This window comes from Chroicocephalus ridibundus, chromosome 22 (assembly GCF_963924245.1).
Source record: "Chroicocephalus ridibundus chromosome 22, bChrRid1.1, whole genome shotgun sequence".
Classification (NCBI taxonomy): Eukaryota; Metazoa; Chordata; class Aves; order Charadriiformes; family Laridae; genus Chroicocephalus; species Chroicocephalus ridibundus.
Window position 1 is genome coordinate 7,432,978 of NC_086305.1, and position 21,465 is coordinate 7,454,442.

At 50.4% G+C, this 21,465-nt stretch overlaps 1 protein-coding gene across 2 annotated transcripts in view; it reads right to left on the bottom strand.

The window, feature by feature from the left end:
* Positions 1 to 417: 417 nt before the first annotated feature.
* Positions 418 to 21,465, bottom strand: part of REXO1 (RNA exonuclease 1 homolog) — a 43,197-nt gene continuing 22,149 nt past the window's right edge. Inside the window, exons 4-16 of one of the 2 annotated variants that reach the window (XM_063357849.1) lie at positions 20,550 to 20,742; positions 19,718 to 19,881; positions 17,670 to 17,807; positions 16,563 to 16,686; positions 15,355 to 15,468; positions 14,038 to 14,175; positions 11,931 to 12,044; positions 11,197 to 11,270; positions 7,572 to 7,682; positions 7,082 to 7,197; positions 6,761 to 6,899; positions 4,111 to 4,231; positions 418 to 3,374 (exon numbers count right to left, since the gene is read on the bottom strand). In XM_063357849.1, coding sequence (XP_063213919.1) covers positions 3,286 to 3,374; positions 4,111 to 4,231; positions 6,761 to 6,899; positions 7,082 to 7,197; positions 7,572 to 7,682; positions 11,197 to 11,270; positions 11,931 to 12,044; positions 14,038 to 14,175; positions 15,355 to 15,468; positions 16,563 to 16,686; positions 17,670 to 17,807; positions 19,718 to 19,881; positions 20,550 to 20,742 — 1,635 coding nt within the window. In that variant the 3' untranslated portion in view covers positions 418 to 3,285. Of the gene's footprint in view, positions 3,375 to 4,110; positions 4,232 to 6,760; positions 6,900 to 7,081; positions 7,198 to 7,571; positions 7,683 to 11,196; positions 11,271 to 11,930; positions 12,045 to 14,037; positions 14,176 to 15,354; positions 15,469 to 16,562; positions 16,687 to 17,669; positions 17,808 to 19,717; positions 19,882 to 20,549; positions 20,743 to 21,465 lie in introns of those variants that run through there. The other variant, XR_010073914.1, reaches the window with a different exon arrangement.

A 21,465-nucleotide genomic window follows, 5' to 3' on the forward strand; every position in this document is an offset into this window, starting at 1 on the left:
CTGTGGGGGGTTTCTGGGCTGCCAGCGCACGGTGCCGGGGAGTGTGGAGCTTCTCCCCGCCACTGACACCCAAGAAGAAAGAGGTTTGCACTGAGCGAGGACACGGCCCACACCACCCCAGGCACCGCAGCCGTCACCTCATCTCGCACTCCCAGGGTGTTGGGTTGGATTTTTGCAGCCACCGAGTGGCACTGGGTTTGACCCCTTTCCTCCCGCTCCTGGGCTCGCCCTGGCAGGCTGGGAAGGCCAGGCCCCGCTGCAGAGCCACCCCGGGAGGACACAGAGGAAATAACAGCGGCTGCAAGTCGAGGGGATGCTCCGGGGGAGGCTGCCCAGGCCCTCCCCGCCTCCGGGATGGCTCCAGCACCCACTGTTTTCGACGCGGCCGCAGGCAGAGCAGACCCAGACTCAGGAGCATGCGTCTAGTCAACACTCTTTTATTAAAAACAATTACAAAAAAGTTACAGGTTACAATAGTTATGTACAACCCCAAAACCTCTTACCAACCACAAACCTCTGGTTTTACAGTGTTACGGGTCCCAGGGGGTGGAGGCGATTGCAGCCCGTGGGTCCGATGCTTGCTCTGACCCACACCGACAGCACGGGTGGAAGCGGTCCGTTCTCCCACCAAGACCCCACAAGACAGGCAGCCTCCCCCCAGAAAAACACCTCATTTTAAGGGGTCCCGGCCGAACCGTAGGGAAAGGAAGGGGGAATGGCCGTGGTCCCCTGGCCTGGCAGGACTCACGCCTGGAGGAATGCACCCTGCAGCCGTGTTCTGCTGTGCCCAAGCCCAGGCGCTGGGATGAAGCCATGCAACCAGCTCCCCAAGCAGGACACAGCACTCCGGGTCCACATTAGAAATGGGACGGCTTTTCCAGGGAAGGCAGCTGCTGTGGGAGAGGGCCGGGGAGCTGGAATTGCCTGTCGAGTAACAGGGGAACCCCGGGGCAAGAGCCAGCTTTGAAATCTAACGGTAGACACGGGTGGGCTGCTCCGGGTACGCTCCGTTGCTGCAGCCAGGGGTGAAGAGAAACGGGGGGATAAACAAGGGAAAGAGGCAGAAGCAAGAACAAACCTTCCCTCCCTGGTTAGGAAGCACTGAACTCTCTCTCCGTCTCTCCCACAGCCTGGGCAGGAACAGCACCGTTCCCTGCAGGCGACGGGAGAGGGGGACAGGACAGGGTGTCCCGAGGCTGCTTCACCTGGAAGCCCCACGGCAGGGAAGGAGGCGGCTGCAGCGCTTGGCAAAGGCGGGCTGCAAGGAGAGCGGGATGCGACGTACCCCACGGAGCGCTGGGGCCGGCAGGGAGCTGCGTGGCCTAAAATCTGGGGTAACGCTGGGAGCCCGTGCCACTGCCTGCCGGAGGCAACACAGAAGGGCTCAGCTATAACAGGAGCCTTCACAGTCCCCACTTCTCCTGGTGGCTTCAGGAGAGCCTGGCAGAGGTCTGGCGCTGGAAGCCACCTCCTCGCCTCTGAGGACAGCAGTGGGACGGGGACAGCCCCCCAGGGCTTGTGCTGTACCAGCACCCTCTGGCCCAGGCAGAGGGGCCCGAGCAGGACACCCCTGCCCGTGGCACACAGCCCAGTCCCACGTTCCCCACCACCATGCTGGGCACAGAGCGGGGACAGGTCACCAGGACATGCCGGGGGCGTCCCCAGACTCTGAGCCCAGCGCTGGCGGTGGGTTACAGAGGAGCGAGCCAGACCCAGCTCCGACAGGAACCAAAACGCAGCAGCTCCCCTGCCCCACTGCCACTGGAGCAACACAACCAGCCCGTGCCGGGGATGCGGGGCTGGCACCACCAGCACCGCGGGAAGCTGTGTCCGTCCCGCCTTGGGGGGGGCGAGGCGATCGCTGCTCTAACAAGGGGGCAAAGCTGCTGCCTGGACCTCAGCGAAGAGACCTCGTTTCTCAGGGGCTGTTTCCATCAGCTCTCTTGTTCCCCCGACAGCAAGGGAGCCTGGGCAGAGAGCGGCCACCAGAGCCACCCTGGCTGCCCGTGCTCCTGCCCCAGCCACCACCAGTGTGACAGGGACACTCCCGACATTGCTTTTGTCCAGGGCCCAGACAGACAGTAACTGGGTCTGTCAACGCGTAAACACCCAACGCGTAAACTAGTTTAAAATAGTAATTTCTGCCTATTGCTTTTGCTCTTGCCTGCATCAAGTCCCTGCCGCCAGGGACAGAGCGGTGGGGAGTCCCGCAGAGCGCCAGGGGCCACCCTTAGGCGCAATCTGAGCTGCACCTGGGTCCCCCCAAAAAACCTTGATCCCTACATACGAGCTTGCTGGAGACATGCTGGAAGCTCAGGGTGAGGGGATGGACAGCTTGTCCTAACCCGCAGAGACACAATGCCAGCTCTTCCCACTGTCCTCCCCTGGAAGGCTGCAATTTGCCGCTCGGCTCTGGGAGCCCAGCTCGTCCCAGTCCCGCTGTCCCTTGCCTCACCGCAGCTCCCTGAGGTCTGGGCAAGGACCGACATCGTGGTTTCCCCCTTTTGCAGAGGCTGCAGAACCAGGATGCCGGCCCTCACTGAAGAGATCACCTGGGTCGCAGCAGGCGGTAATTCCCCAACCCCATCTCATTCCTCTCCGACCTGCTGCTCCCACTACGTGCTCTCGGAGATGGCCTCCCTCTCCCGCAGCTCTGGCTTTCCCCTCTGCAGCAGAACTGCACTAGGATCTCCTCCCTGATGGCTTCAGCCTCCGCTCTGGCCACCCCTCGCTTGCCATTCACACACCAGCTCCGCAATCCACTCGCTCTACAGCTTCCTGCCCAACTTTCTGCCATTTCCCCCCCCATCGCCAAACTCTGCGGGAATCTACCAGCCTTGGAGGACAGAGGCAATTTAAGTTACATTTGGGGAAAAAAAAAAAAAAAAGAAAGAAAAAGATCTACCTTTAACTGAACCAGAAAGATCCTTCTGCACGTATCCAACCTACCTCTAAAAGCTTCTCCTAGGAGCCAAGAAGTTCTCTCTGGTTGCGCTACTCAAAACCACCTTGCCGTGCCTACAAGGCAAGTGTTGTACCACAGAATATCCCTCGGGTGGAGTCAAGAGGATCTGAGAGCCACTACCTGGCCACAGGGACCTGCAAGCAGTGAGCTGGTGCCGTTCAGCTGCGCCAGCAGCAGTCCTGAAGTCCCATAGATACCTGCGAGTGCCCGGGGAGCCTGGGGTAGCATGCTGCTGCGTACGGGTGGACAGTGTTACTCTGAGCATTTATTGCACTGCTTCAAAGAGGTGGAGGAGGAAGAGGAGAGAGAGAAAGCGCAAGTCATCGTTTCACTTTAGCATCTTCTTTGATCTTCCAGACCATCAGCTCCATGCAAGCTCTGGCATCCTCACTGGAGTCGTGCCCTTCCACTGGGGACAGAAAGACAAGGACGGCCGTTACCACCCGGGCCCCGGCAGCCCCTCTGCTGCAGGGCGGCTGCCCGCCCAGCACGACGCTCAGAGGAAGGCTTCCCGAGAGCAGCTCCTGCCTGACGCTGCTGGCCCTGCTGCTCACTGCCCTCTGCCACAGCAGCCACAGGTCCCTCGGTGATCACCGTGAACCACAATGATGGATTTTAAGTAGAATTTCCACCAAACACATTTTTTGCTGGACTTCAGCCCGATGCTGTTCCCTTGTTTAAATTAAGGGCTGAAGTCCTGCTAGCTTGAGGGCCTCAGGCTACGGAGCAGCTGGTTAGAGAGGCCTCCATTTCCCCAGCAGTATGTTTACACCGTACTCGAAGACGGAAAGGAACACGCCATGCTTCAAACAGGAAGGCCAATCTCAGTTTGCCAGAGAGAGAAGGGAGGGCATGGCATGGCCCTGACAGAGCTACCTCTGGCCTTCTCACACCACTTCTCTGGTCCCCACTTCGCACAGAGAGGGCAGAAGCAAGCGCTGCTGGCCCTCAGAGCAGGGTTCAGACTGAGACTGTCTGTGGCAGAGACTTCACGTGTTGGCCCCTTCACAGCTACTGCCAGACACTGTGCAGGGAGGAAAGATGAGGAGCAAGAGGAGGGGCCTTGGGGAAAGCAGGTCCAAGGAGCCCACCTCCAGGTGGGACAGGACACCAGACCCTCACTCTCAGCTCCTCCTTGCTCTCACCGTTGTCCTGGATGATGCGCTTGAGGTAGTCTGCCATCAGCGTCCGGAGAGCCCGTTTGTAAGGCAAACCCAGCCGGTGGGGAAAGACGATCGCAGTATCCACCACTGTGCCATGGATAAGCTGGAGGGAGGGAGCCAGAAAGGAAGGTAGTTATTTTCCCTCTCCCACAGGGACGGACACTCCTTAGGATTAACCACGCTAAAGCAATCTTCCGGTCAGGCTCTGTGTAATGCTATCACCAAGCTCCAACCCAACCAGTCTTGCAAGAGGCTCTGGCTGAATTAAAGGTGACTCTCCCTTAAAGTGCGTGTGCACGCTGGCTTCCCAAAGCTCTGCCAGCCAACATCCCTGCCCTCAAAGCCCCGCCTAACTGCACCTTCAAAGCAGCAGAAATTCAGGGTTAATTCGGTTTGTAAAACTCAAACTACAGGACAGGTGTTTCCGTAATCCCCTGGCCTGGAGAAGCTGGCACACCTCTGAGAGTGTCTTTCACAATGGGAAACTCAGCCGAGGAACCAGTTGACCCCACAAAGCTTCTAATAGCTTTTCAACTGCTTCTCAAGATGTGAACTCAAGCGGGAAGGATGTGCAAGTCAAAACTGTACCTAAGCCATCGTACGCCACGCTGCCTCTATGGAAAAGGCTTAACCTTCAAGGCGCAACCCACCCTGAAAACCTCCAGTCCGTCAGCAATGAGTCAACAGGAAGCTTTTAACCAGCACCGGCTTAACAGGGATGGAACGGGACAAGAAGATCTTGTGCTTCTGGGGATAAGGAACTACCCAGCGGATGGGGAGGCAGGCCCTGGCTGGTCCCATGTTCAGGTCAAAGTGCCTGGGCACACAGGAGAGGCAAGAGGCTTGCCGTCCTCCAGGTCTGAAGTGTCATCGTGCCGGAGGAACTGAAGCTGCTGATCAGGTCAACGTGCTGCCTACGCCGCACATCTGGCAGAGTCCATGAACACAGGGTAAGCTGTCTTCTTTTAAATACCCATTTTTTTTTACTCTCGGGCTAAAACAAGATTAATCCTCTGTTGCGAAGAATACATGTTCAGTGAGAGCTAAAGGAACACGGACGAAGGTTCTACAGGAGTAAAATGCAAGGTCTAAGAGATAAACCCGAATGCCTGACCAAAAGACGGCTCTGCAAGTCTTGACACAGGATGACTCAGGCAGGACCCTGATAATCCCATCTCATCTGCCTCAACTCTTCCTAGGCACCAGCTAATGTCGCGTGACAATCCGTAACTTCCTCATTAATAGTTTCATAGCCCAGCTCCGTGAATGCCTGAGAACAGCTGCAGTTTAACAGAAACAACCTGCTACGCTCTTGGGAGTATAAAACTGCCAACATTATGGATAATCCCTCGTAGGGCGCAGTCAAGTTTGGCACCCACCCAGGCACAATGATAATTACTTATGTAGATCAGGAAGACTGAGGAAACAGGATAATATAGCTTTAAATAAAAATTGAAATGCTATCACCATTTGGAGCTTGCCATGGCCATTAGCGAGATGTCGACTTTACTGCCAGAGCCTGCAGACGTTACAGCTTGACATGCCACTGCCTGTCACCCTCTGCTATATTGCTCTCGGGTTCGTTCTCTTGGCAGTGTCTGCGACACTAAGAGAAAATCATGCCTCTAAGAGGCCAACGCAGTCATCCTCTGCTGATAAAACTGTAAATAATTTTTTTATGATGATGATGAACTCCCTGAGAGGCTGGGATAAAGGGTGCCATGGAGAGGTAAAGCGCTTTGCAGGCATTAAAACCTCCTGCTTCCAAACCACCGCCGTGAGTTGGCAGACGCAGCTTCTTCATCGAAGGAGCTGCATGATAAAGAATGGCTGCAGGAAGTTCTGGGCTGTGAGCACCGACTAAAGACTGAGCTCCTGCCAGCCACACGCTTTCTTGGTGACCCTGGACAATGCCCTGGGGATCTACGTTCAGAGTGCAAGGGGAGAGGACAGCCCTCCCTCGCAGGAGAGCAGAGACGTGCAGCTCAGACTGATGAGGGCCAGGCAGGAAACAAGACAGCTGAAAGGTCAAAACAGCTTGATCAAAGTAACACCACAAATCACAGCAAACCAGGCAGAGAACCCCACTCACAGAAAACACACATCTTAACATTAGAAGAGAAAGCATGAGAATTATCTCCAGTGGCAGAGACAACCAAGAGGCTTTGCCTGTTTCTAAAATACCTACTGGGGACACCCAGAGGGCGCAGGGGACCCTGAGCCTCCCCTCTTCATGCCCTGACCCTGGCTGAGCACATCTTCAAGCCAGTCAAAGGAGGCTGACACCAAGCGAGGATTCTTGACCACATGGCAGGGATGAAAGGCCAATAATTTGAGATGTGTCCTTCCAACCAGCCCTGCTCTGTTCACCCTCCCCAGTCACCTCTAGAGATCTGTCACCCTGGGCAGCACCAGTCACTAAGAGCTGGGGTGACAGCACGAGTGACACACGCGACCCACACTCTTGCTCCTCCAACACAGTCAGCTTCTCACTGGCTCAGAGACAAGACGGATCTACTGTGTCCTCCTGCTTCTTGGAAATAAAGAGATCCTAAATTTAAAGGAGATGTGTAACACACACCAGGGTGGGAAAGAACCAGAGAGAGATGTACGTGCAAGACATGCAAGTTACCTTTAGTGCAAATAAGTCACTTTCCAAGCTGTGGCCTATCAATATGGTATCTGCACTGAACATGTTCAGTAGGACAGCTTGGACATCCCGCAGGGTGATACTAGTGTTCTCCAGGTCCTCTTCTGTCACACCTGAGAATCTGCAGAGCAAGAGCAGAAAGGAAGCCTTCCTTCGCTAAAGGAACACCTCAAGACCCCAAGCGTCTCAGCCATTAGGGAGCGGTGGTCAATGCAGGTTCAACAAGTGCTCCCAGCCATTCCCCCCAAGTTCCTGATTCTGAGCACAGACTCTGACCCAGGGAAGATCCTCCTCCATCCTTACCTGGTGTTATAGTCCACCACCTTGGAGTCTGGTTTGACGAAGGTGTCGTATACCACTTTCAGGTCAGAATTGATCACCGTTACTCTTGTCAGCTCCAGTCCTTGCTTGGTGTAGCACTGCAAGCAACAGAGCAGACGTGAAGACACATGCAAGCCCACCACGGCGTGGTATCAGTGGAGCCATTCACCAGAGTGCCGCAGCTCCCAAAATGCAGCACCTCTAGCGTAGCAAGGCCAGCCAGCAAACACTGCTCAATATCGGCCAGCTAGCTACAGGGTGCACGCAGTCCCCAAATGAAACAGGTGTTGCTAGAACTAATTAATAAGAGCTAATTTAAACGTATGGGACCAATATGATTTAGAGCCTGGAGCAGAAAGGAAAGAAGATGGTCGGGAAACAAAGCTTTCCTTCAGCCACTGGTATCACACCTTTGGTCTTCCCCAAAAAGCTTTATTTTGCTTCTGCGTTGCCCCTATCACTAGGGACCCACCATTTCACAGTCTAACGCGTAGATTCCAGGGTAGCCATCAGTCGTAGGCAGCTTCTCAAAAGTCTTCACAAAACCATCAAGGCTCTCCTTTCGCCCATCATGGACATGTTGCTTAAAGAAAAAAAAAAAAAAAGAAAGAAAGAGAGGGACAACAGTTTGTTGATGGTAGGAACAAGAATCCAAAAAGTCAACTTCAACAGAACCTCCCACTTAAACAAAAATAATTTTTTTTTTATCTTTTCTGAAGTTTAATAAGGTGTATGTTTTACCTACCAGTCGTTCTGGGAAGGTCACCGCAAGAGCAAACGTAGCCATGTACAACCCCAATTCCAAAGCCAGATCGGAGCTAGCGGCATCATACTGCCAGCTCCTGTTGGAGCAACACATCACACATCTGGGGACAAGTAGCTTTTAACTTTCAATTTGGAGCAGAATTACTCAGAAAGGGTCACAATGGGGTCTTATAACTCCAGCTGCTGGTTCCTGGTTTAGCTTGCGGCAGAGACATGCCCAGGTGCAGGATTCTAATCCCAGACATCCCTGTTTGCGCATTAGCACCAGGTGTGTCACAGCCCATAGACGGCATGAGAAACCAGGGTAATGAAGTACCAGCAAATGTCAACGTGTGCATACAAATAAAAGCCACTGTGTTCCAAAACCAGAGAGTTTGCAGACAAACAGGAGCTACTGCCTACCAGCACTCGAGGCAATAAACAGAGAGTATTTCCAACTGCTCTTCATTATCCCCAGATAAAGCTCTGGGGTCAAGAAGATCCAGCAGAGAAGAGCTCCCCGAGCCAGCAGGAAAACTCAGGGAGTCATTTCGCAAGTGGCTTAAGCCAATGCGAGACTAAGCCGCCGTTGCAACAGGGACTCCCACTCTCCTCTCCTCCCCAGCCACACATCCCACCCTACCTGGGTCAGCCTGGAACCCTTCTTTGCAGGGCGAGTTTTAAACTGGATGATCGCACTGATGCGGTTACCCGCAGCGCTGCGCCAGTGGGGAGGCAGGAACACGCAATCGAGGGCAAGGCAGAGACTGGGACTGCCCTTTTGCCCACTACCGTGGTTTTAGGTCAAACTAAACTGCCGTGCCACACCCAGAGGTGACACCCTCTCTCCCTTATTCCTCAGTAGGGTTTTTTGTTTTGTTTAAGTCTCGTCTATCCCCTAAACCTCAATGGATTTGCGCCCAATCGCAGCCGCCTGCGTACACCCTCCTTCATCGCGCTTCTCACAGATCTCACCCTGCAAGGAAGCGGACTGTACTTGTTCATCTGAGGACGGAAAGGCTGCAGAGACGAGGACCTGAGGCACTTGTAAAGCTGAAACCTGCAGGCAGAGGGATAACCAAAGCGAGGATTTGCACGTTTTCCTGCTCAGGTTATTACCGCAGGTGCAGCCAGAGTGCACAGAACTGCATCATTAGAGTCTAACGGGGCAGCTGGGCCAACACCGAGTCCAATCTCTTCCTGTACCCAGAGCCAGCACTGCTCAAAGGTGGCATGGTTTGTTGCTTCCTAGGAGCAGGAGGCCACACTTGTCCCTTCTGCATCTGACAGTTTTGCTACAGAAACAAGTACGGCAGATTACCAGGCCAACGGACAGTAAACGTTTTTCTCCCTTGCAGCTTGATCCCTTCCCTCCCTCTGGGATACAATATAACCGGGCAGTGAAGGAAAGAAAAAAAATAAATATAAATTGGGTGTTTTTCTAGACTAGATGCTCTGCAACTGCGCAATTCTCCCTTGCTGAGAGGCGGGCAGAAAAGTTGCTTCTGTTTTTCAGACCGGCAAAAGAAGCCGACTCGGTTATCACAAAGAAGAGCAGCTCCAGCCTCCTCCGCTCCCGGGGAGCAGTGGGTACGAGCACAGCTCCATCCTGCCATCTCCCGCCACGCCGGCCAACTGCAGCGGAATCCAGACAGGCACATGTCAAACGTATTTGGAAGGAAGACACAGACATGCTTTTCCAACCAGCTACGGATCTAGTTACTCCGAACAGCTTCTTATTACAAATATTTGCTGTTTTCAGTGCCCTCCTTCAAAGCTGAAAGATACCGTGCTCCCCAGCAGCGCAAACATCCCGATATCTCACTCCTGAGCGGGCCATGGACTCCAATCTGCCATCTACCAAAGGATGCCGTGAAACTCGCACGTTTGGATGAGAAAACCAAGAAAGCTGTTGTAGCAGCACAACAACCAGGAGGCTGACGCAAAAGGATGCCTGAGCCCTGAAGCACTGGTGGCACGCTTCATTGGGTAAGAGGCTATTAGAGAGATTGTATGTTTCTCAAAAGGCCATGAGGGTTTATGGTCTACAACAGCCACGCAAAAACATGCAGAGAAGTCGTGTTTTTACAGCCCCATCAATTTCTCTAGACTTCCCTGCTGGATGCTTTTTTGGAACACTGATTAAAAAGAGATCCTAATTTCACACATAAAAAGAAACAGGAGAAGCGGTGCCTGCCCGATCCCCTCCGCGCTTCAGGCTGCGCAGGGCAGCTTTCAGGGTGCCCATCCAGACAATACCTCCTGTTTTGACCAGCCTTGAATTTTGCCCCAGAATTCACTTCCTAGCTCTAGCTTTTGGTCTGAACAAGAACAAGAAGGGCACCCACCTCTCCAGAACCTACAGCCAGCCTCGCTGGCCCTGTATCGCTTGAGGTCTTTCAGACAGTGGGACAAGACGCCGCCTTTTAACAGATAAGCTCTGGGAGCCCCTTCCACTGGACATGAGCCTTTTAGATCCCCTCTCTCTTGGCTCTGCATCACACTCCTCCGCCCCGCAGGGCGGCCAGATATAAAAATGCCACTGAAACAAGAGACAAGGAGAATCCGCAGAGACCCAAAGAAAGGCAAAAGACAGATTGCTCCCTTCAGTCAATGGTTTGAGGACCAGTAATGCCAGGCTGGGAAGCCAACTCTCCCGTTGGCTAAGGGAAAAAAAAAAAAAAAAGAAAAAAAAAAAAAAGGCAAGCACCTGTGCAAAGCTATCCCAAACAGCGTTCAGCTCTATCAAAGTGCCAAAACTCCATTCCTGAGCAGGTTTTACATTCTGCTTTCCAGTGGTGGGATCCCTTCCCTGCCCCCTCACCCCAAGAGAAGTAATATTTATGAGTTACAACAGCCTCCTTGGGTAGATTCCTCCTCTTAATACAACAAAGATCATGCAATAAACGGAAAACTAAGAAAAGATTTGGTCTACAGCAGAAAGTGACCTTAGCACAGCCGTCTGGGAAAGGAAAAAATGGGAAAAAGGTTCTTACACACTGTTGCCAAGGCCCCGAGACTGCTTTTTAGAAGGAAATGCCTTATTTCTCACTTCCTCAATGTTTTCCTAAAGACGACTGCATCTGAGCTTTTGCTGGGCAGCTTAATCCATTGGCATTTGCTTAAAACAAATGAAACCACCTCACTTCAGACAGCCGAGTCTCCTCCTTCCTGCCAAACACTGCATTCTTCTACCTTTACAGAGCAAAACATATTTGAGAAGTACTTGTTTTTCCCCCTTAAGGAAAGCCACCACTCTTCTAAAGTGCTTAAGCAACGATTACACAGCCATCACCACTGCAAGCAAAGGACAAATGTCATTGAGAATAAAAAGGTGTTGCTCAATGTCTTACTTTAGCAACCTGGCAGCCTGGTGAACCCACAGCTCCTGAGCAGCAGCTGTAATGAGTTTCCCATCCACCTGGCACTGAAAGAACAAGAAAGAAGAGTCAAAGAGAAGAGTCCTGTTAACAAGAGACCTAAATTTTAGCTCTCACATGCAGAGATACCCTGGATGAGCACAGCAACAATAATGTGTCAAATAAAGGGGAAAAATAAGTACGGATTCGCACGCAGCAATCTAAAGAGTTTAAGTCTCAGCCAGACAAACTCCAGAAGCCACCTGGATGCTCTGATGGAGAACCACAGCAGAGCTCAAACTAGGTTAGTGTCTTGCTACCAATGAATTCAGCCAAGACCGGTAAACTCTCCTGGGCAGTGACAGACATCTAGTGCTCCCAAGTTAGCCTCCTAAAAAGACTGATTTCTTCAAAAGGCACAGGAAGGTTTGCTTTTTCTTTTTTTTTTTTTTTTTTTTGTAAACAAAGATGAACAACCTCTGCTCCAGCCCCAGCGTCACGTTTTTCAGGGCCGTTCCACTACTCACCAGCAGCTCTTTGCAAGACTATTTCAGCAGCAGCAGCAGCAGGGCCACCCAGTGACAAAACTAGGAACTGTCACAACCTGTGAGCACGACGAGCCCCAAAAGCCACAGAATATTCCACAGCACGTCAAACCCGAGGTAACCCCTGTGTTCGGAGCTAGAGCACAGCCAGCACATGACTAAGCCCTCTTTGACGCGATATACCTCTCTGCTTGCGTAGCCTTCCCCAGTGATGGACACACTCCTCTTTGCGAATGCAGTTTCCAGAGGCCGAGACCATGTACTCCGTGCCACAGCGACAACAAATCCGGCAGGAGGCTTTAAGAAAAGAGAGAAGCCAGAGTCACATCACTAGAAATCCTTCACCTGTTAAACTTGGCCAAAGCACAAGGAAATCAGAATCACTCAAGCCCCAAACACCGGTGAAACAACTTTTCCCGTTACAAAGGATTCCAAATGTGGTTTTAAACTCCCGTAAAGACGCAGCAACCCCTCTGAAAACACAGGCCTGTGGCATTTGCCCCCAAACACTTCTCACAGGCAAACATAAGACTCCCCACTGTTTTTGGTGTGCAACATTGGCTCTGACACAGTTCACATCAACATTTGCCACCCGTTTCTCCAGCCACAGCAAATTACGTTGTACTCTAACACAGTTATTTTAAGACACAGGATAAATAAGTCATTCATTGGACATCAGAGCTAATGAAGCCCCGTTTCCGGGGATCTGTGCCTTGACACTTCTAAATGACGTTCCCGTTCTTCCTGGGCACAGCTTTTCTGTACGGATTCTCCAGCATCTAAAGATGGCAACGTTTACAACAGCACATCCTGGCCCACCGCGGGGGCAGTTACGGACTTCTCGCTCCTGCCACCTCCGCTCGTACTGCTCACAATTCAGAGGAGAGAGATACAAAAAGCCACAATAAAGGAGTCAACTGCCATGCTTCTGATGTCCACCCAATTCCCCGTGTTCTAGTGCGAGCATTTAAGCTGCCAGCACATTCCCAGCTCTGCGTAACACCAGTCTGGACCATTTTTGTCCACTGACCACGGCTGCAGCATTGACAGACTAGCAACAGCTTTACTTAAATTAGAACAAATTCAAAGATCCTGCAACATCTGCAGGAAAATACAGAAACCGAATCAGGAACACGATCTCAGAATCGTATAAAGGAGCTGGCTGGTTCGCTGGAGAAAAGGGCTCTAACAAATACAGTACTTGACAGTGTTAATGCAAGAGAGCTTTCGTACAGGTTGCTTCAGCAACCACAGGACAAATGTAGACACAAGGTGTTAACACGGATGAGCACTTAACACACTTTAGCAAGCTCTCTCCCAAGAGATGCTCAAAGGAGCGTGGCACAGCACCTCAAAGTACACCCTAAGTATGTTTCACCCCTGCTGCACCACAGCCTGCTCTCACCAGCATCTGAGAAGCATAAATCCTGCTACAGGGATCCAGAAAATTCAGACAGAAGAGGCCCCCACCCCGTCCTGAGGAAACCTGGGCGATCGCTCTGTACAGTTGCAAAACGGACTTTGGGGAACTGCTTGGCCCAGAGCTCTCAAGAGACCAAGCAGAAAACTGTGCAATCCAAAGCGGCAAGGCAGGACCCACCGCAAAACCAGCCTGGCCCAATGCCGGTCCGTATCCCAACCATAACAGCAGCTCACATGCAGAGACACACAGACACACAGACACAAAATCCTTCCCCTGGAAGAGGGGAGCGACACCAGATGCTAAACAGGAGCTTCTCTCCAACAGATTCTCTTGCAACAGCAGCAGGCAGCCTCCAGGTTACTGCAATGAAGCTGGAGTCGAAACCTGTGCCCTCACTGACAAAACACGTGCCCTCACAGGGGTGGCCGAAGGCAGCTTGTCCCAGGAGAGGCAGCCTGACCCTTCTGTGATTCTAATTCATATTCTTTGGCAGCAATTAGAAACCTCCCTCAGCCTCACAGCCCCACATGCCACCAACTATAAACCTTGTGTCAAAAATAACTTTCTCCTGACACGCAGGCTGAAGAAATCCACCCCCTAGAAAGGCAGCGGACTCCTGCAGCCACGCTCCTCTCCTCCGCGACCGGCTGGCCTGCAGAGACAGAGTTCACAGCCAAGGAGACACACTGCAACAGGAGCTCCCGTTGTTGGCTTCACGCTTAAGCAGGAGCCTGTTGTTGGCTCATGCTGAGACCAAGAACATCTTTAGGCAAAAAGACTATTTGCAAGCAGGACAGGCGTCTCCATGTATCTAGTATCTAATGTATCTAGCAAACCTTGCAGAATGAAAGAGCCAGCAGAGCTTACAGTCAGATGTTTTCTTCTCCTCTGCAGTGAAGAGGACAGCGCGACCAGGCTTCTCCGGGTGAGGCATTGGGTAACCATTTTCCTTCAGCTGCTCCTCAGTCATGAGATACTCCTTCAGTCGCCGGTACAAGGCGGCTCCTGCACACAAAGACAACGCTGAAGCCAGATCACTTAAGTAGAGGCTGTTTCTCTCCCCGTTTTTTGCTTTATCAAGCCTCCTGGCAGAGACTCACACTGTTTTGAACTTGCTTCCACCGCCTTTGTTCAGGATCGGCGTGGAAATAGGTGTTGGGGCAGTATTTTTTTTAAACTCTCATCATTGGTGCATAAGCTGATTTTTAACCTCTTCGATAATCAGCATTAAGTTTGGAAAACACAACCGAAACACAATTCCTCCAAAGAGTCCATCCATCTTCAGGCCTTTCTGTTACCAATGTGAGACTTCTCCCATTTTAATGTTTTAAGTGCCTTAACCGATAATTTCTAACCCAGCCCAAAGAACACCCCTCAAAGGCCACCCACAGCTAGCTAAAAAATTCGTTATCCGAAGCTTTCTTCCTGCTGTTGATTTCAGGCTGTTCGTTTCATTTCACAGAATAATGATAACTTCTTGCACCCTGCTCAATATTTCTGCTTTCGCTGCTACGTTAAACCCTTCCAATATTGCTGTGTACCCTTTGATGTTGCTTAGCTGAGCTATACAGGCCCTTTTAAGCTTTCTCCATGTCAATTCCTTCTGCTCCGTGGCTTCCCCGTCTCTTCTCTGATCTTCTCAACAATTTGCCTACCTCTCTTGGCAACCAAAATACCCATAACCGATTTGAGCCAACACGAATAATGCTTGTGGCACAACCCTTTGGCTACAATGTGACCTTATTATGACATTCATAAAGGTGAAAACGAGCCCTGCAGAGAAGACGGAGATATTTGGAAGTTCGCCTTTTAATCTGACAGGCACATTGTCAAGTACTGCTTCAGGGCAAGAAAGTTAAAGTAAAATCCAGACAAAAATAAAAGACCAAAAGTCAGTAATACCCAAAACACAAGAGGCAGCTCCGAACGGTTACTGATGCTACATCAAAGCCACGCGGACCACATCAGAGAACTCACAGCCCAGAGCGGGGAAGCGAGGAAGGCGCTGATCATTCACCGAGCGACTCTGCCGCGCTGGGCTGCAGTTGGGTAATAACTCATAACACTGGCCCGCAGATAAATCACAGCACTTCACGCATCAGCAAGATCCTGCTCTCCCCAGTCAGAGCGTTACACCTCCAGCTATAATTTACGGGTTACGGCCTTGCAGGAGCAGGGTCTTACCTGTTAAATCCTCTGCTCTCAAGCTCCCTGACCGGTTTAGAGTAAAGCTTGTCTTAGCAGCAAGCTTCCCTCCCAGAACAGCTTCATGGGACACCACTTTCTTGTTACTTGTCTCTGCAGCGAGAAGAGGGGAGAAGCAAAACAAGACAGACATCAGGGACCCAGCTGAGTAAGAGTAAGTGACTCCGGTCCTAGAGTTCAGGCCACTACGTATCGGCAAAAGGAGAACTGCATTTATCCTCTTGAATTCTCGCTCTGCTCCAGAATTGGCACGTGTAAGGACGCAGACTAGCATTTTCGTTCCAGCACTATGGGGATCTTTCTGTTTGCACTCTCAGCCCACACCAACTTCTTTTAAGGGCAGCAAGGACATTTTTACAGTTCCCCTGTAAATTCTGGGAGCTCTACCTGCTTCCTCTGCACAGCAAACCCTCCTCCTGACCAAAAGCAAGAAAGGACTAAGCACAGAAGCAACTTGACCCAGTCACGTGCTGCGTGGTGGGCTCACCCACCCACAGTAAGCAGCTTTGCTGTTTAGCTCCCTGCAGACCAGACTCCCACATCGAATCTTTCAGCTTCCTTCAGAAAGGAGCTTCAGAGCTCTAGAATATCCTCAGCACACCAGACAATGGCAGATAGGTGCTTTTTACTAATCATTAACTGGCAGCCCTCTCCTAAAGGCCAGCCTCCCAAGTTCAGCCGCTCCGACTAATGGCCATGAAGGTAATGAAGACAGAGGGGAGAAAAGGGAAGAGACCAGGAAAAAAAAAATTCACAAGAACAGCACAAATTGATTGTTTAATGTACCCTCTCGAGAGCCAATAATGAAATGTCTTAACCCTCTTCGTTTCTCTCTTGAAGCTTAATGTGTGTAACAGATTTCTGCGGTGATGGACGAGTCTATCACTTTGAAGGCATCATGTGAAAGTTACTCCATTAGCGGGGCTTTTCATTTTAAAGAACTTGTGCTAAAAAAAAAAATCCATGTGGCATTATCTCCATTTAGGTTCAGACAGCCAACAAAGCATTGCAGGACTTGCCTCTTGAAGGCCCATTAAAGCTTGCCAGACTATAAAAAGCTAACTGGAGTTGTTTGCCTTTCAGCATAATGCTTCTGAGAAATGGGTCTGGTCTTTTCAACAAGTTCCTCTCCATGGCTTCTAATCCAAGCAGGGCTCCGATTAGTAAACCACAAACGTGGTACGTACTGTTCGTACTGGACGGGGAATTGGGCACTAGGCTTCGGAGCTTCTTTAAGGTGTTCACTGCCACATTCAGGTAGATGTTGCGACTGGTGCTACGTTCATAAGCCACCTTCTCTTCTGACAGAGCCTGCAAACAAGGCAATTCATTACTACATACTCTCTTTTCCACTACTTCTTTGGGAGAAAAGAAACGTTTGGCTCTTAAAAGTACAGAATCCAAGTGTGATAGCAAAAAAAAAAAACAAAAAAAAAAACAAAAATTGCCTGTCAAGGAATCGAGTAATAAAGTGGAACATGGCACAAATATATACTGGTTCTGGGGCCTGCTCTGGAGAGCAAGAGGGGAAAAAAAAATAATTGTATTTTAAACCAAGCGACGGAAGAAGCATTATCACGTGAAACCTTCCCCAACAGATTAACAAAGCAGTCTTGGGACTGCCTGGGCACGGCTGTTTTCCTCACTTCGGTGGCAGTGCAAGATCTTAACTGGCAAGAAAAGGAAGTCTGGGAAATGGTCACTCCTTGGATGCAACAGGAACATTCCCTCTAGGGAGCCGTGAAGGTGAAATTCCACAAAAGAAATCCTCATGGCATCTGTTTTAGTTACAAACCACACCACGCAATGTCCCATATTTACCCAACTAACGTTAACGGCGCAAGTCTTACCACAAAACACGTTACTTTTTAACTCTGCCTTTGGAAATCCTACTATACTATTTCCTGCTGCTAGAAAGCTCCTTAAAAGCCCCGCAGTTTGCAAGCAGCGAGTTTTACCAGTTATATCTATCTCAAACACTTACCTCTGCTGAACACTTAAGATTCCAGGAGGTGTTTGCTGCTATACCTGAGCAAAAGGCCCTTTTGTCCAGCTCCCCTAAGTCCCTCTTGTGGGGTTACTGAAAAGATTGTGCAAGCTTTCCGAATGCAGGGATTTGCTACTGGAAACCCCCACTGGAATTACACCTTCCATTGTCCAGTCTGGAATTACCGAATGCCAGTCTCCTCCACAGAATTGTATGGGGATGGGAGAGTTTTCCGGGTTTGCTGTGATTTTAGGAGGCTATTGTTCGCCGCGGACTCTATTCCTAAGAAGCAAGCACCAGTACAGACCTTGTCAAATGCTTCCTGGGAGGAGGAGCAGAATTTCAGGCACTCATCAATGAAGAGGTTGAGATATCTTTGACGAATGTTTGTTGGGACTTTAGCACCAAATTCTGTGGGAATAACAGGCCTCTGTAAGGTGGCGCTCTAGAGATGAGACAGAGAGAAAGAGGCTATTCAGGTTTAAGAAGTATGCTGCTTTGAGACTCTCACAGTTCCTGCTGTTATTAATAGCGGCATGACTTCCTTTCTGAAAACCTGCCCAAAGCTAAACATAACATGCATCATTTTTGGTACTAAAAATGCCACTTGAAGTTTTTGTGCCACCTTCAGTATTTGAATTGCTTCAAAAAACCAGCCATGGTTCATTATGCAACGCACCTGGCAGCCAAGGACTCCCGGGGGCATTACTCACAACACCACAGTCACACATACAAGCATTCCAGACCATGAAAATGATGACGTTTACATTAAGGGAGCCAAGATTAGGTTGGTACCAAGCGCCACGCTTGGAATTGCAGACGTGAACACATGACACCAGTTACGTGGACACCGGACACCGTTTTCTCTTCAGCGCTCCGGGTGGGACGAGAGAACGGGTGGCCCACTCCTGCCAGGCTGGTTGCCAGCTAAATCACCACGTTCACGGGACGGTTTCCACATTCGCTACATCGGATTCCTGTAACTTTACTGCACTGGGTTTTTTCTTCCTTTTTTAATGCCAATCATGATGCTCCTGAAAGGATTTCTCCCTTAAATTGAATTACATCTTCTTCATGCATAAAAACTGCGCATTGGACCAAGTTATGACCTACCACGGCAGTTTTCTATTTAACACCAGGTTTATCTGCCAAATCAACACAATTTGCCTCTTTTTCAGACAAGAAACTGTACGTTCACCTCTAAAGCAGCCAATTGTTTTTTGTCAGTCTTTCTCCATCCCACCCAAGAAGTATCCATAAACCAAACCATCTGCTGCAATAAAAGAGCTGTAATGAAGAGAGCTCTACAGAAGATATGGGCACGTCCAGCGGGGAGCGGCCAGTCCTGTCCCACTGGGAAGAGTGCTCACTTTCCTCGTGAAACTTCCGCTTTGATGCTCTGTTCAAGGGGATTTGGTCCCTTTCATTACATATATCTATTTTCTCAACCTCCGATATGATACCCTCAAGCACCTCTGTTAACACTGGTAAATATTTTATCCTTTCAGTTGTTTCTTTTATTTTTAAACAGCTTCAAGTTATACGTTACTACGGTGGCTTTTGGGGTGGGGAAAGGATGAAAATGACTTTTCGCTCCTCCAGAGATAATCAGCGCCTGTTATGACACATCTTGACACAAGATATCATCAATAAAGACATCTTTAATCAGGTCCTGGCATCAATCACATTCCTTGCCATCCGCTCCAGCAAACACCTTCTTATGCCATTCACGCGCTGCTACCCGAGGAACTCTGTTCTGAATATTCTCAGCGAGTAACACGTTCCCCAGTGCTCACGGGGAAAGGAGGGACTTCTATGCTAAGCAACTCACAGCACAACTACCCCAAGGCTGGGCAGGTATCCCAGGAAAAAAAAATAAAATTAAAAGAAGAAGAAAAAAAATAATTTGTTTTTTCCTCAAATATTAACAGCAGCATGAAGTTTAAATGATCACATTTTAACTGTACAGGTCACTGCGGGACATTCCTCGGTATGGCCCACAAAGGCCGTTAATCCAGCCATGCCTTCTGAAAACAAGGGGCTCGGAGTCCCTGACACAAACAGCTCCACACCAAGACCAGACAGCACAACGGAAGACTCAAACTGAAGATGCGGGATCGATATTCAAAGAGATCAGAGCAGCACTTAAGTATTTCTACCTTTTTAAGCTCCTACCCCTCAAGTGTTTAATTTTTTATACAGTGCTATCGAGGAAAACCACAGGAAGAAATAAACCCATTTAATCAACCTAATCAAAACGTCGCCCTTCAGAGAGCACTAAGTTTGGAGCAGCGTGGTTAAACAACACACCACCCGCGACGGGGAACGACCAGAGAGATTTCAAATTTCACTTACCTGTAAGGAGGGAACATGCGCTACCCTTTTCGGCACGATGGTGCTGGTGGTCTTCGAAGCCATCCCAGCTAAGGTGCAAGCCTTCAGAGACAGGGTGGGTGCTTCAGAGTCATTGGAAGGTGCGACGCTCCTGCCAGCAACCGCTGTCTTACTACTCACCAGGCCTGCAAGAAACAGAAAACACATTTAGGTAGAAATCCTACCACTGGGCTTCAAGTTGCCAGAATGAACTTTCTATAAAAGGCCTGCGCTGCAAGCTGTGATTTTTTTCAAATGGAAGCCTCCAAAGGAATACAAATTGGGTAATTTTACCACCTTCCAGGCACGGATGAAGGAACCTTCTGCCAGGAAACGTACCTAATTTCTGTTTGTTTGGGGGTAACTGAGTCAGCAGAGGTTAAAGAGGTAACCCTGTCAGCAACAACACACAAACTGCCCCTCACGTCAGCTCCGAGTCCTTCCAACTACAAAGGGATACCAATGAGTGTTAATTAGTACTTCCCTCCTGTTCGCACCACCTCTGAAGGCTTGAATGGAAGAGGGAACGAGCAACCACGCTCCAAGGAAGGAAGAGAAAAAGAACGGGCTGAAGCGAGTGCGGCTGGGTGAGACAGACGGGAGAACGCGGCTGTACGTCGCTTTTCAGAACACGATGTAATTTCTCAGGGGAAAAACATTCCACTGGTCACTATCAGTAAAGATTCAAGTCATGGCCAACGCTACACATCTCCTGATAGTTTCACAACTGCTCGGGAGAAGTTCAAAGAGAAGGCAGTGTCTTCTAACAGGGGGGAGGACAGGACAGGGACCACAGATAACGCTGCTGGCTTACTTTGTTTGGCTGCTGCGGAAAGGGCTACGTTTGGCACATGAGCAATCCTCCTCTTTTCTCCTGGCAAAGAAAGAGAGGCCTTTTGAACCAGCTGTGCCGCCTGCTGCTGAGCCAGCTGGATCCTCTGGTAACAGACCTCCTGAGCGGTGGGGGGACGGTACGGCCGGATTATGGGCTTGCTCGGGACCTCCGCCTGCACAGACAAAAAGGTTTTAGAGGCAGCACACTCGCCTGCTCAGTCCCTTCCCTCTGCCTTCCATTCACCCAAGAAAGGTCTCTTTCCTCAACCCCTCTCTGTCAGCAAATACAGGTTTTTGAGAGGAGAAGATCCCAACTGTCTTCCAGAACAAAATATTTAGAGTCACCCACCAAAAAACATGGCATCAATGATTCGCCCTGCGGCAAAGGCTCCCAGCACTTTGACGTGTTCCTAAATTGGTAGGTGGCATTTGAGCTGCCTGTTTAATGGCGCGCTGTTGCCCACCACTGTGCCTAAGCCACGCCGGGACTCCGTCAGTGCTCCCAGCTCTACAGTCCTGCGCCAGAAAACCACTCTGCCCCCGTGCTGCCTACTGCGTGCTGCTTCAGTTTATATCGCGATGGAAAAGTGACCAACTGTTCTCCATTCCCCTTCGCTACACAACGCAGAGTTTTACAGCTCTCCCTCTGTCTCTCCCACGCTGGAGAACCAGTGCCAGCGTTACAGCAGCTCCCCACCTCTCACAGCCTTGTGTCAGCTCTCTAGTTCCTGTAGCTACTTAAAAGTCTCACAAATACGTAGTTACGGGATTAGAACATTACATTAACTGAGCCCTGAATTTTAAACAGGCTCTGCCCCTGCCTCCTTCCGGAGGCATTCCACTGCTTCAGCCGCTGCTAGCCCAAACAAGTTACACGGGCATTTTCTTTGATGTTC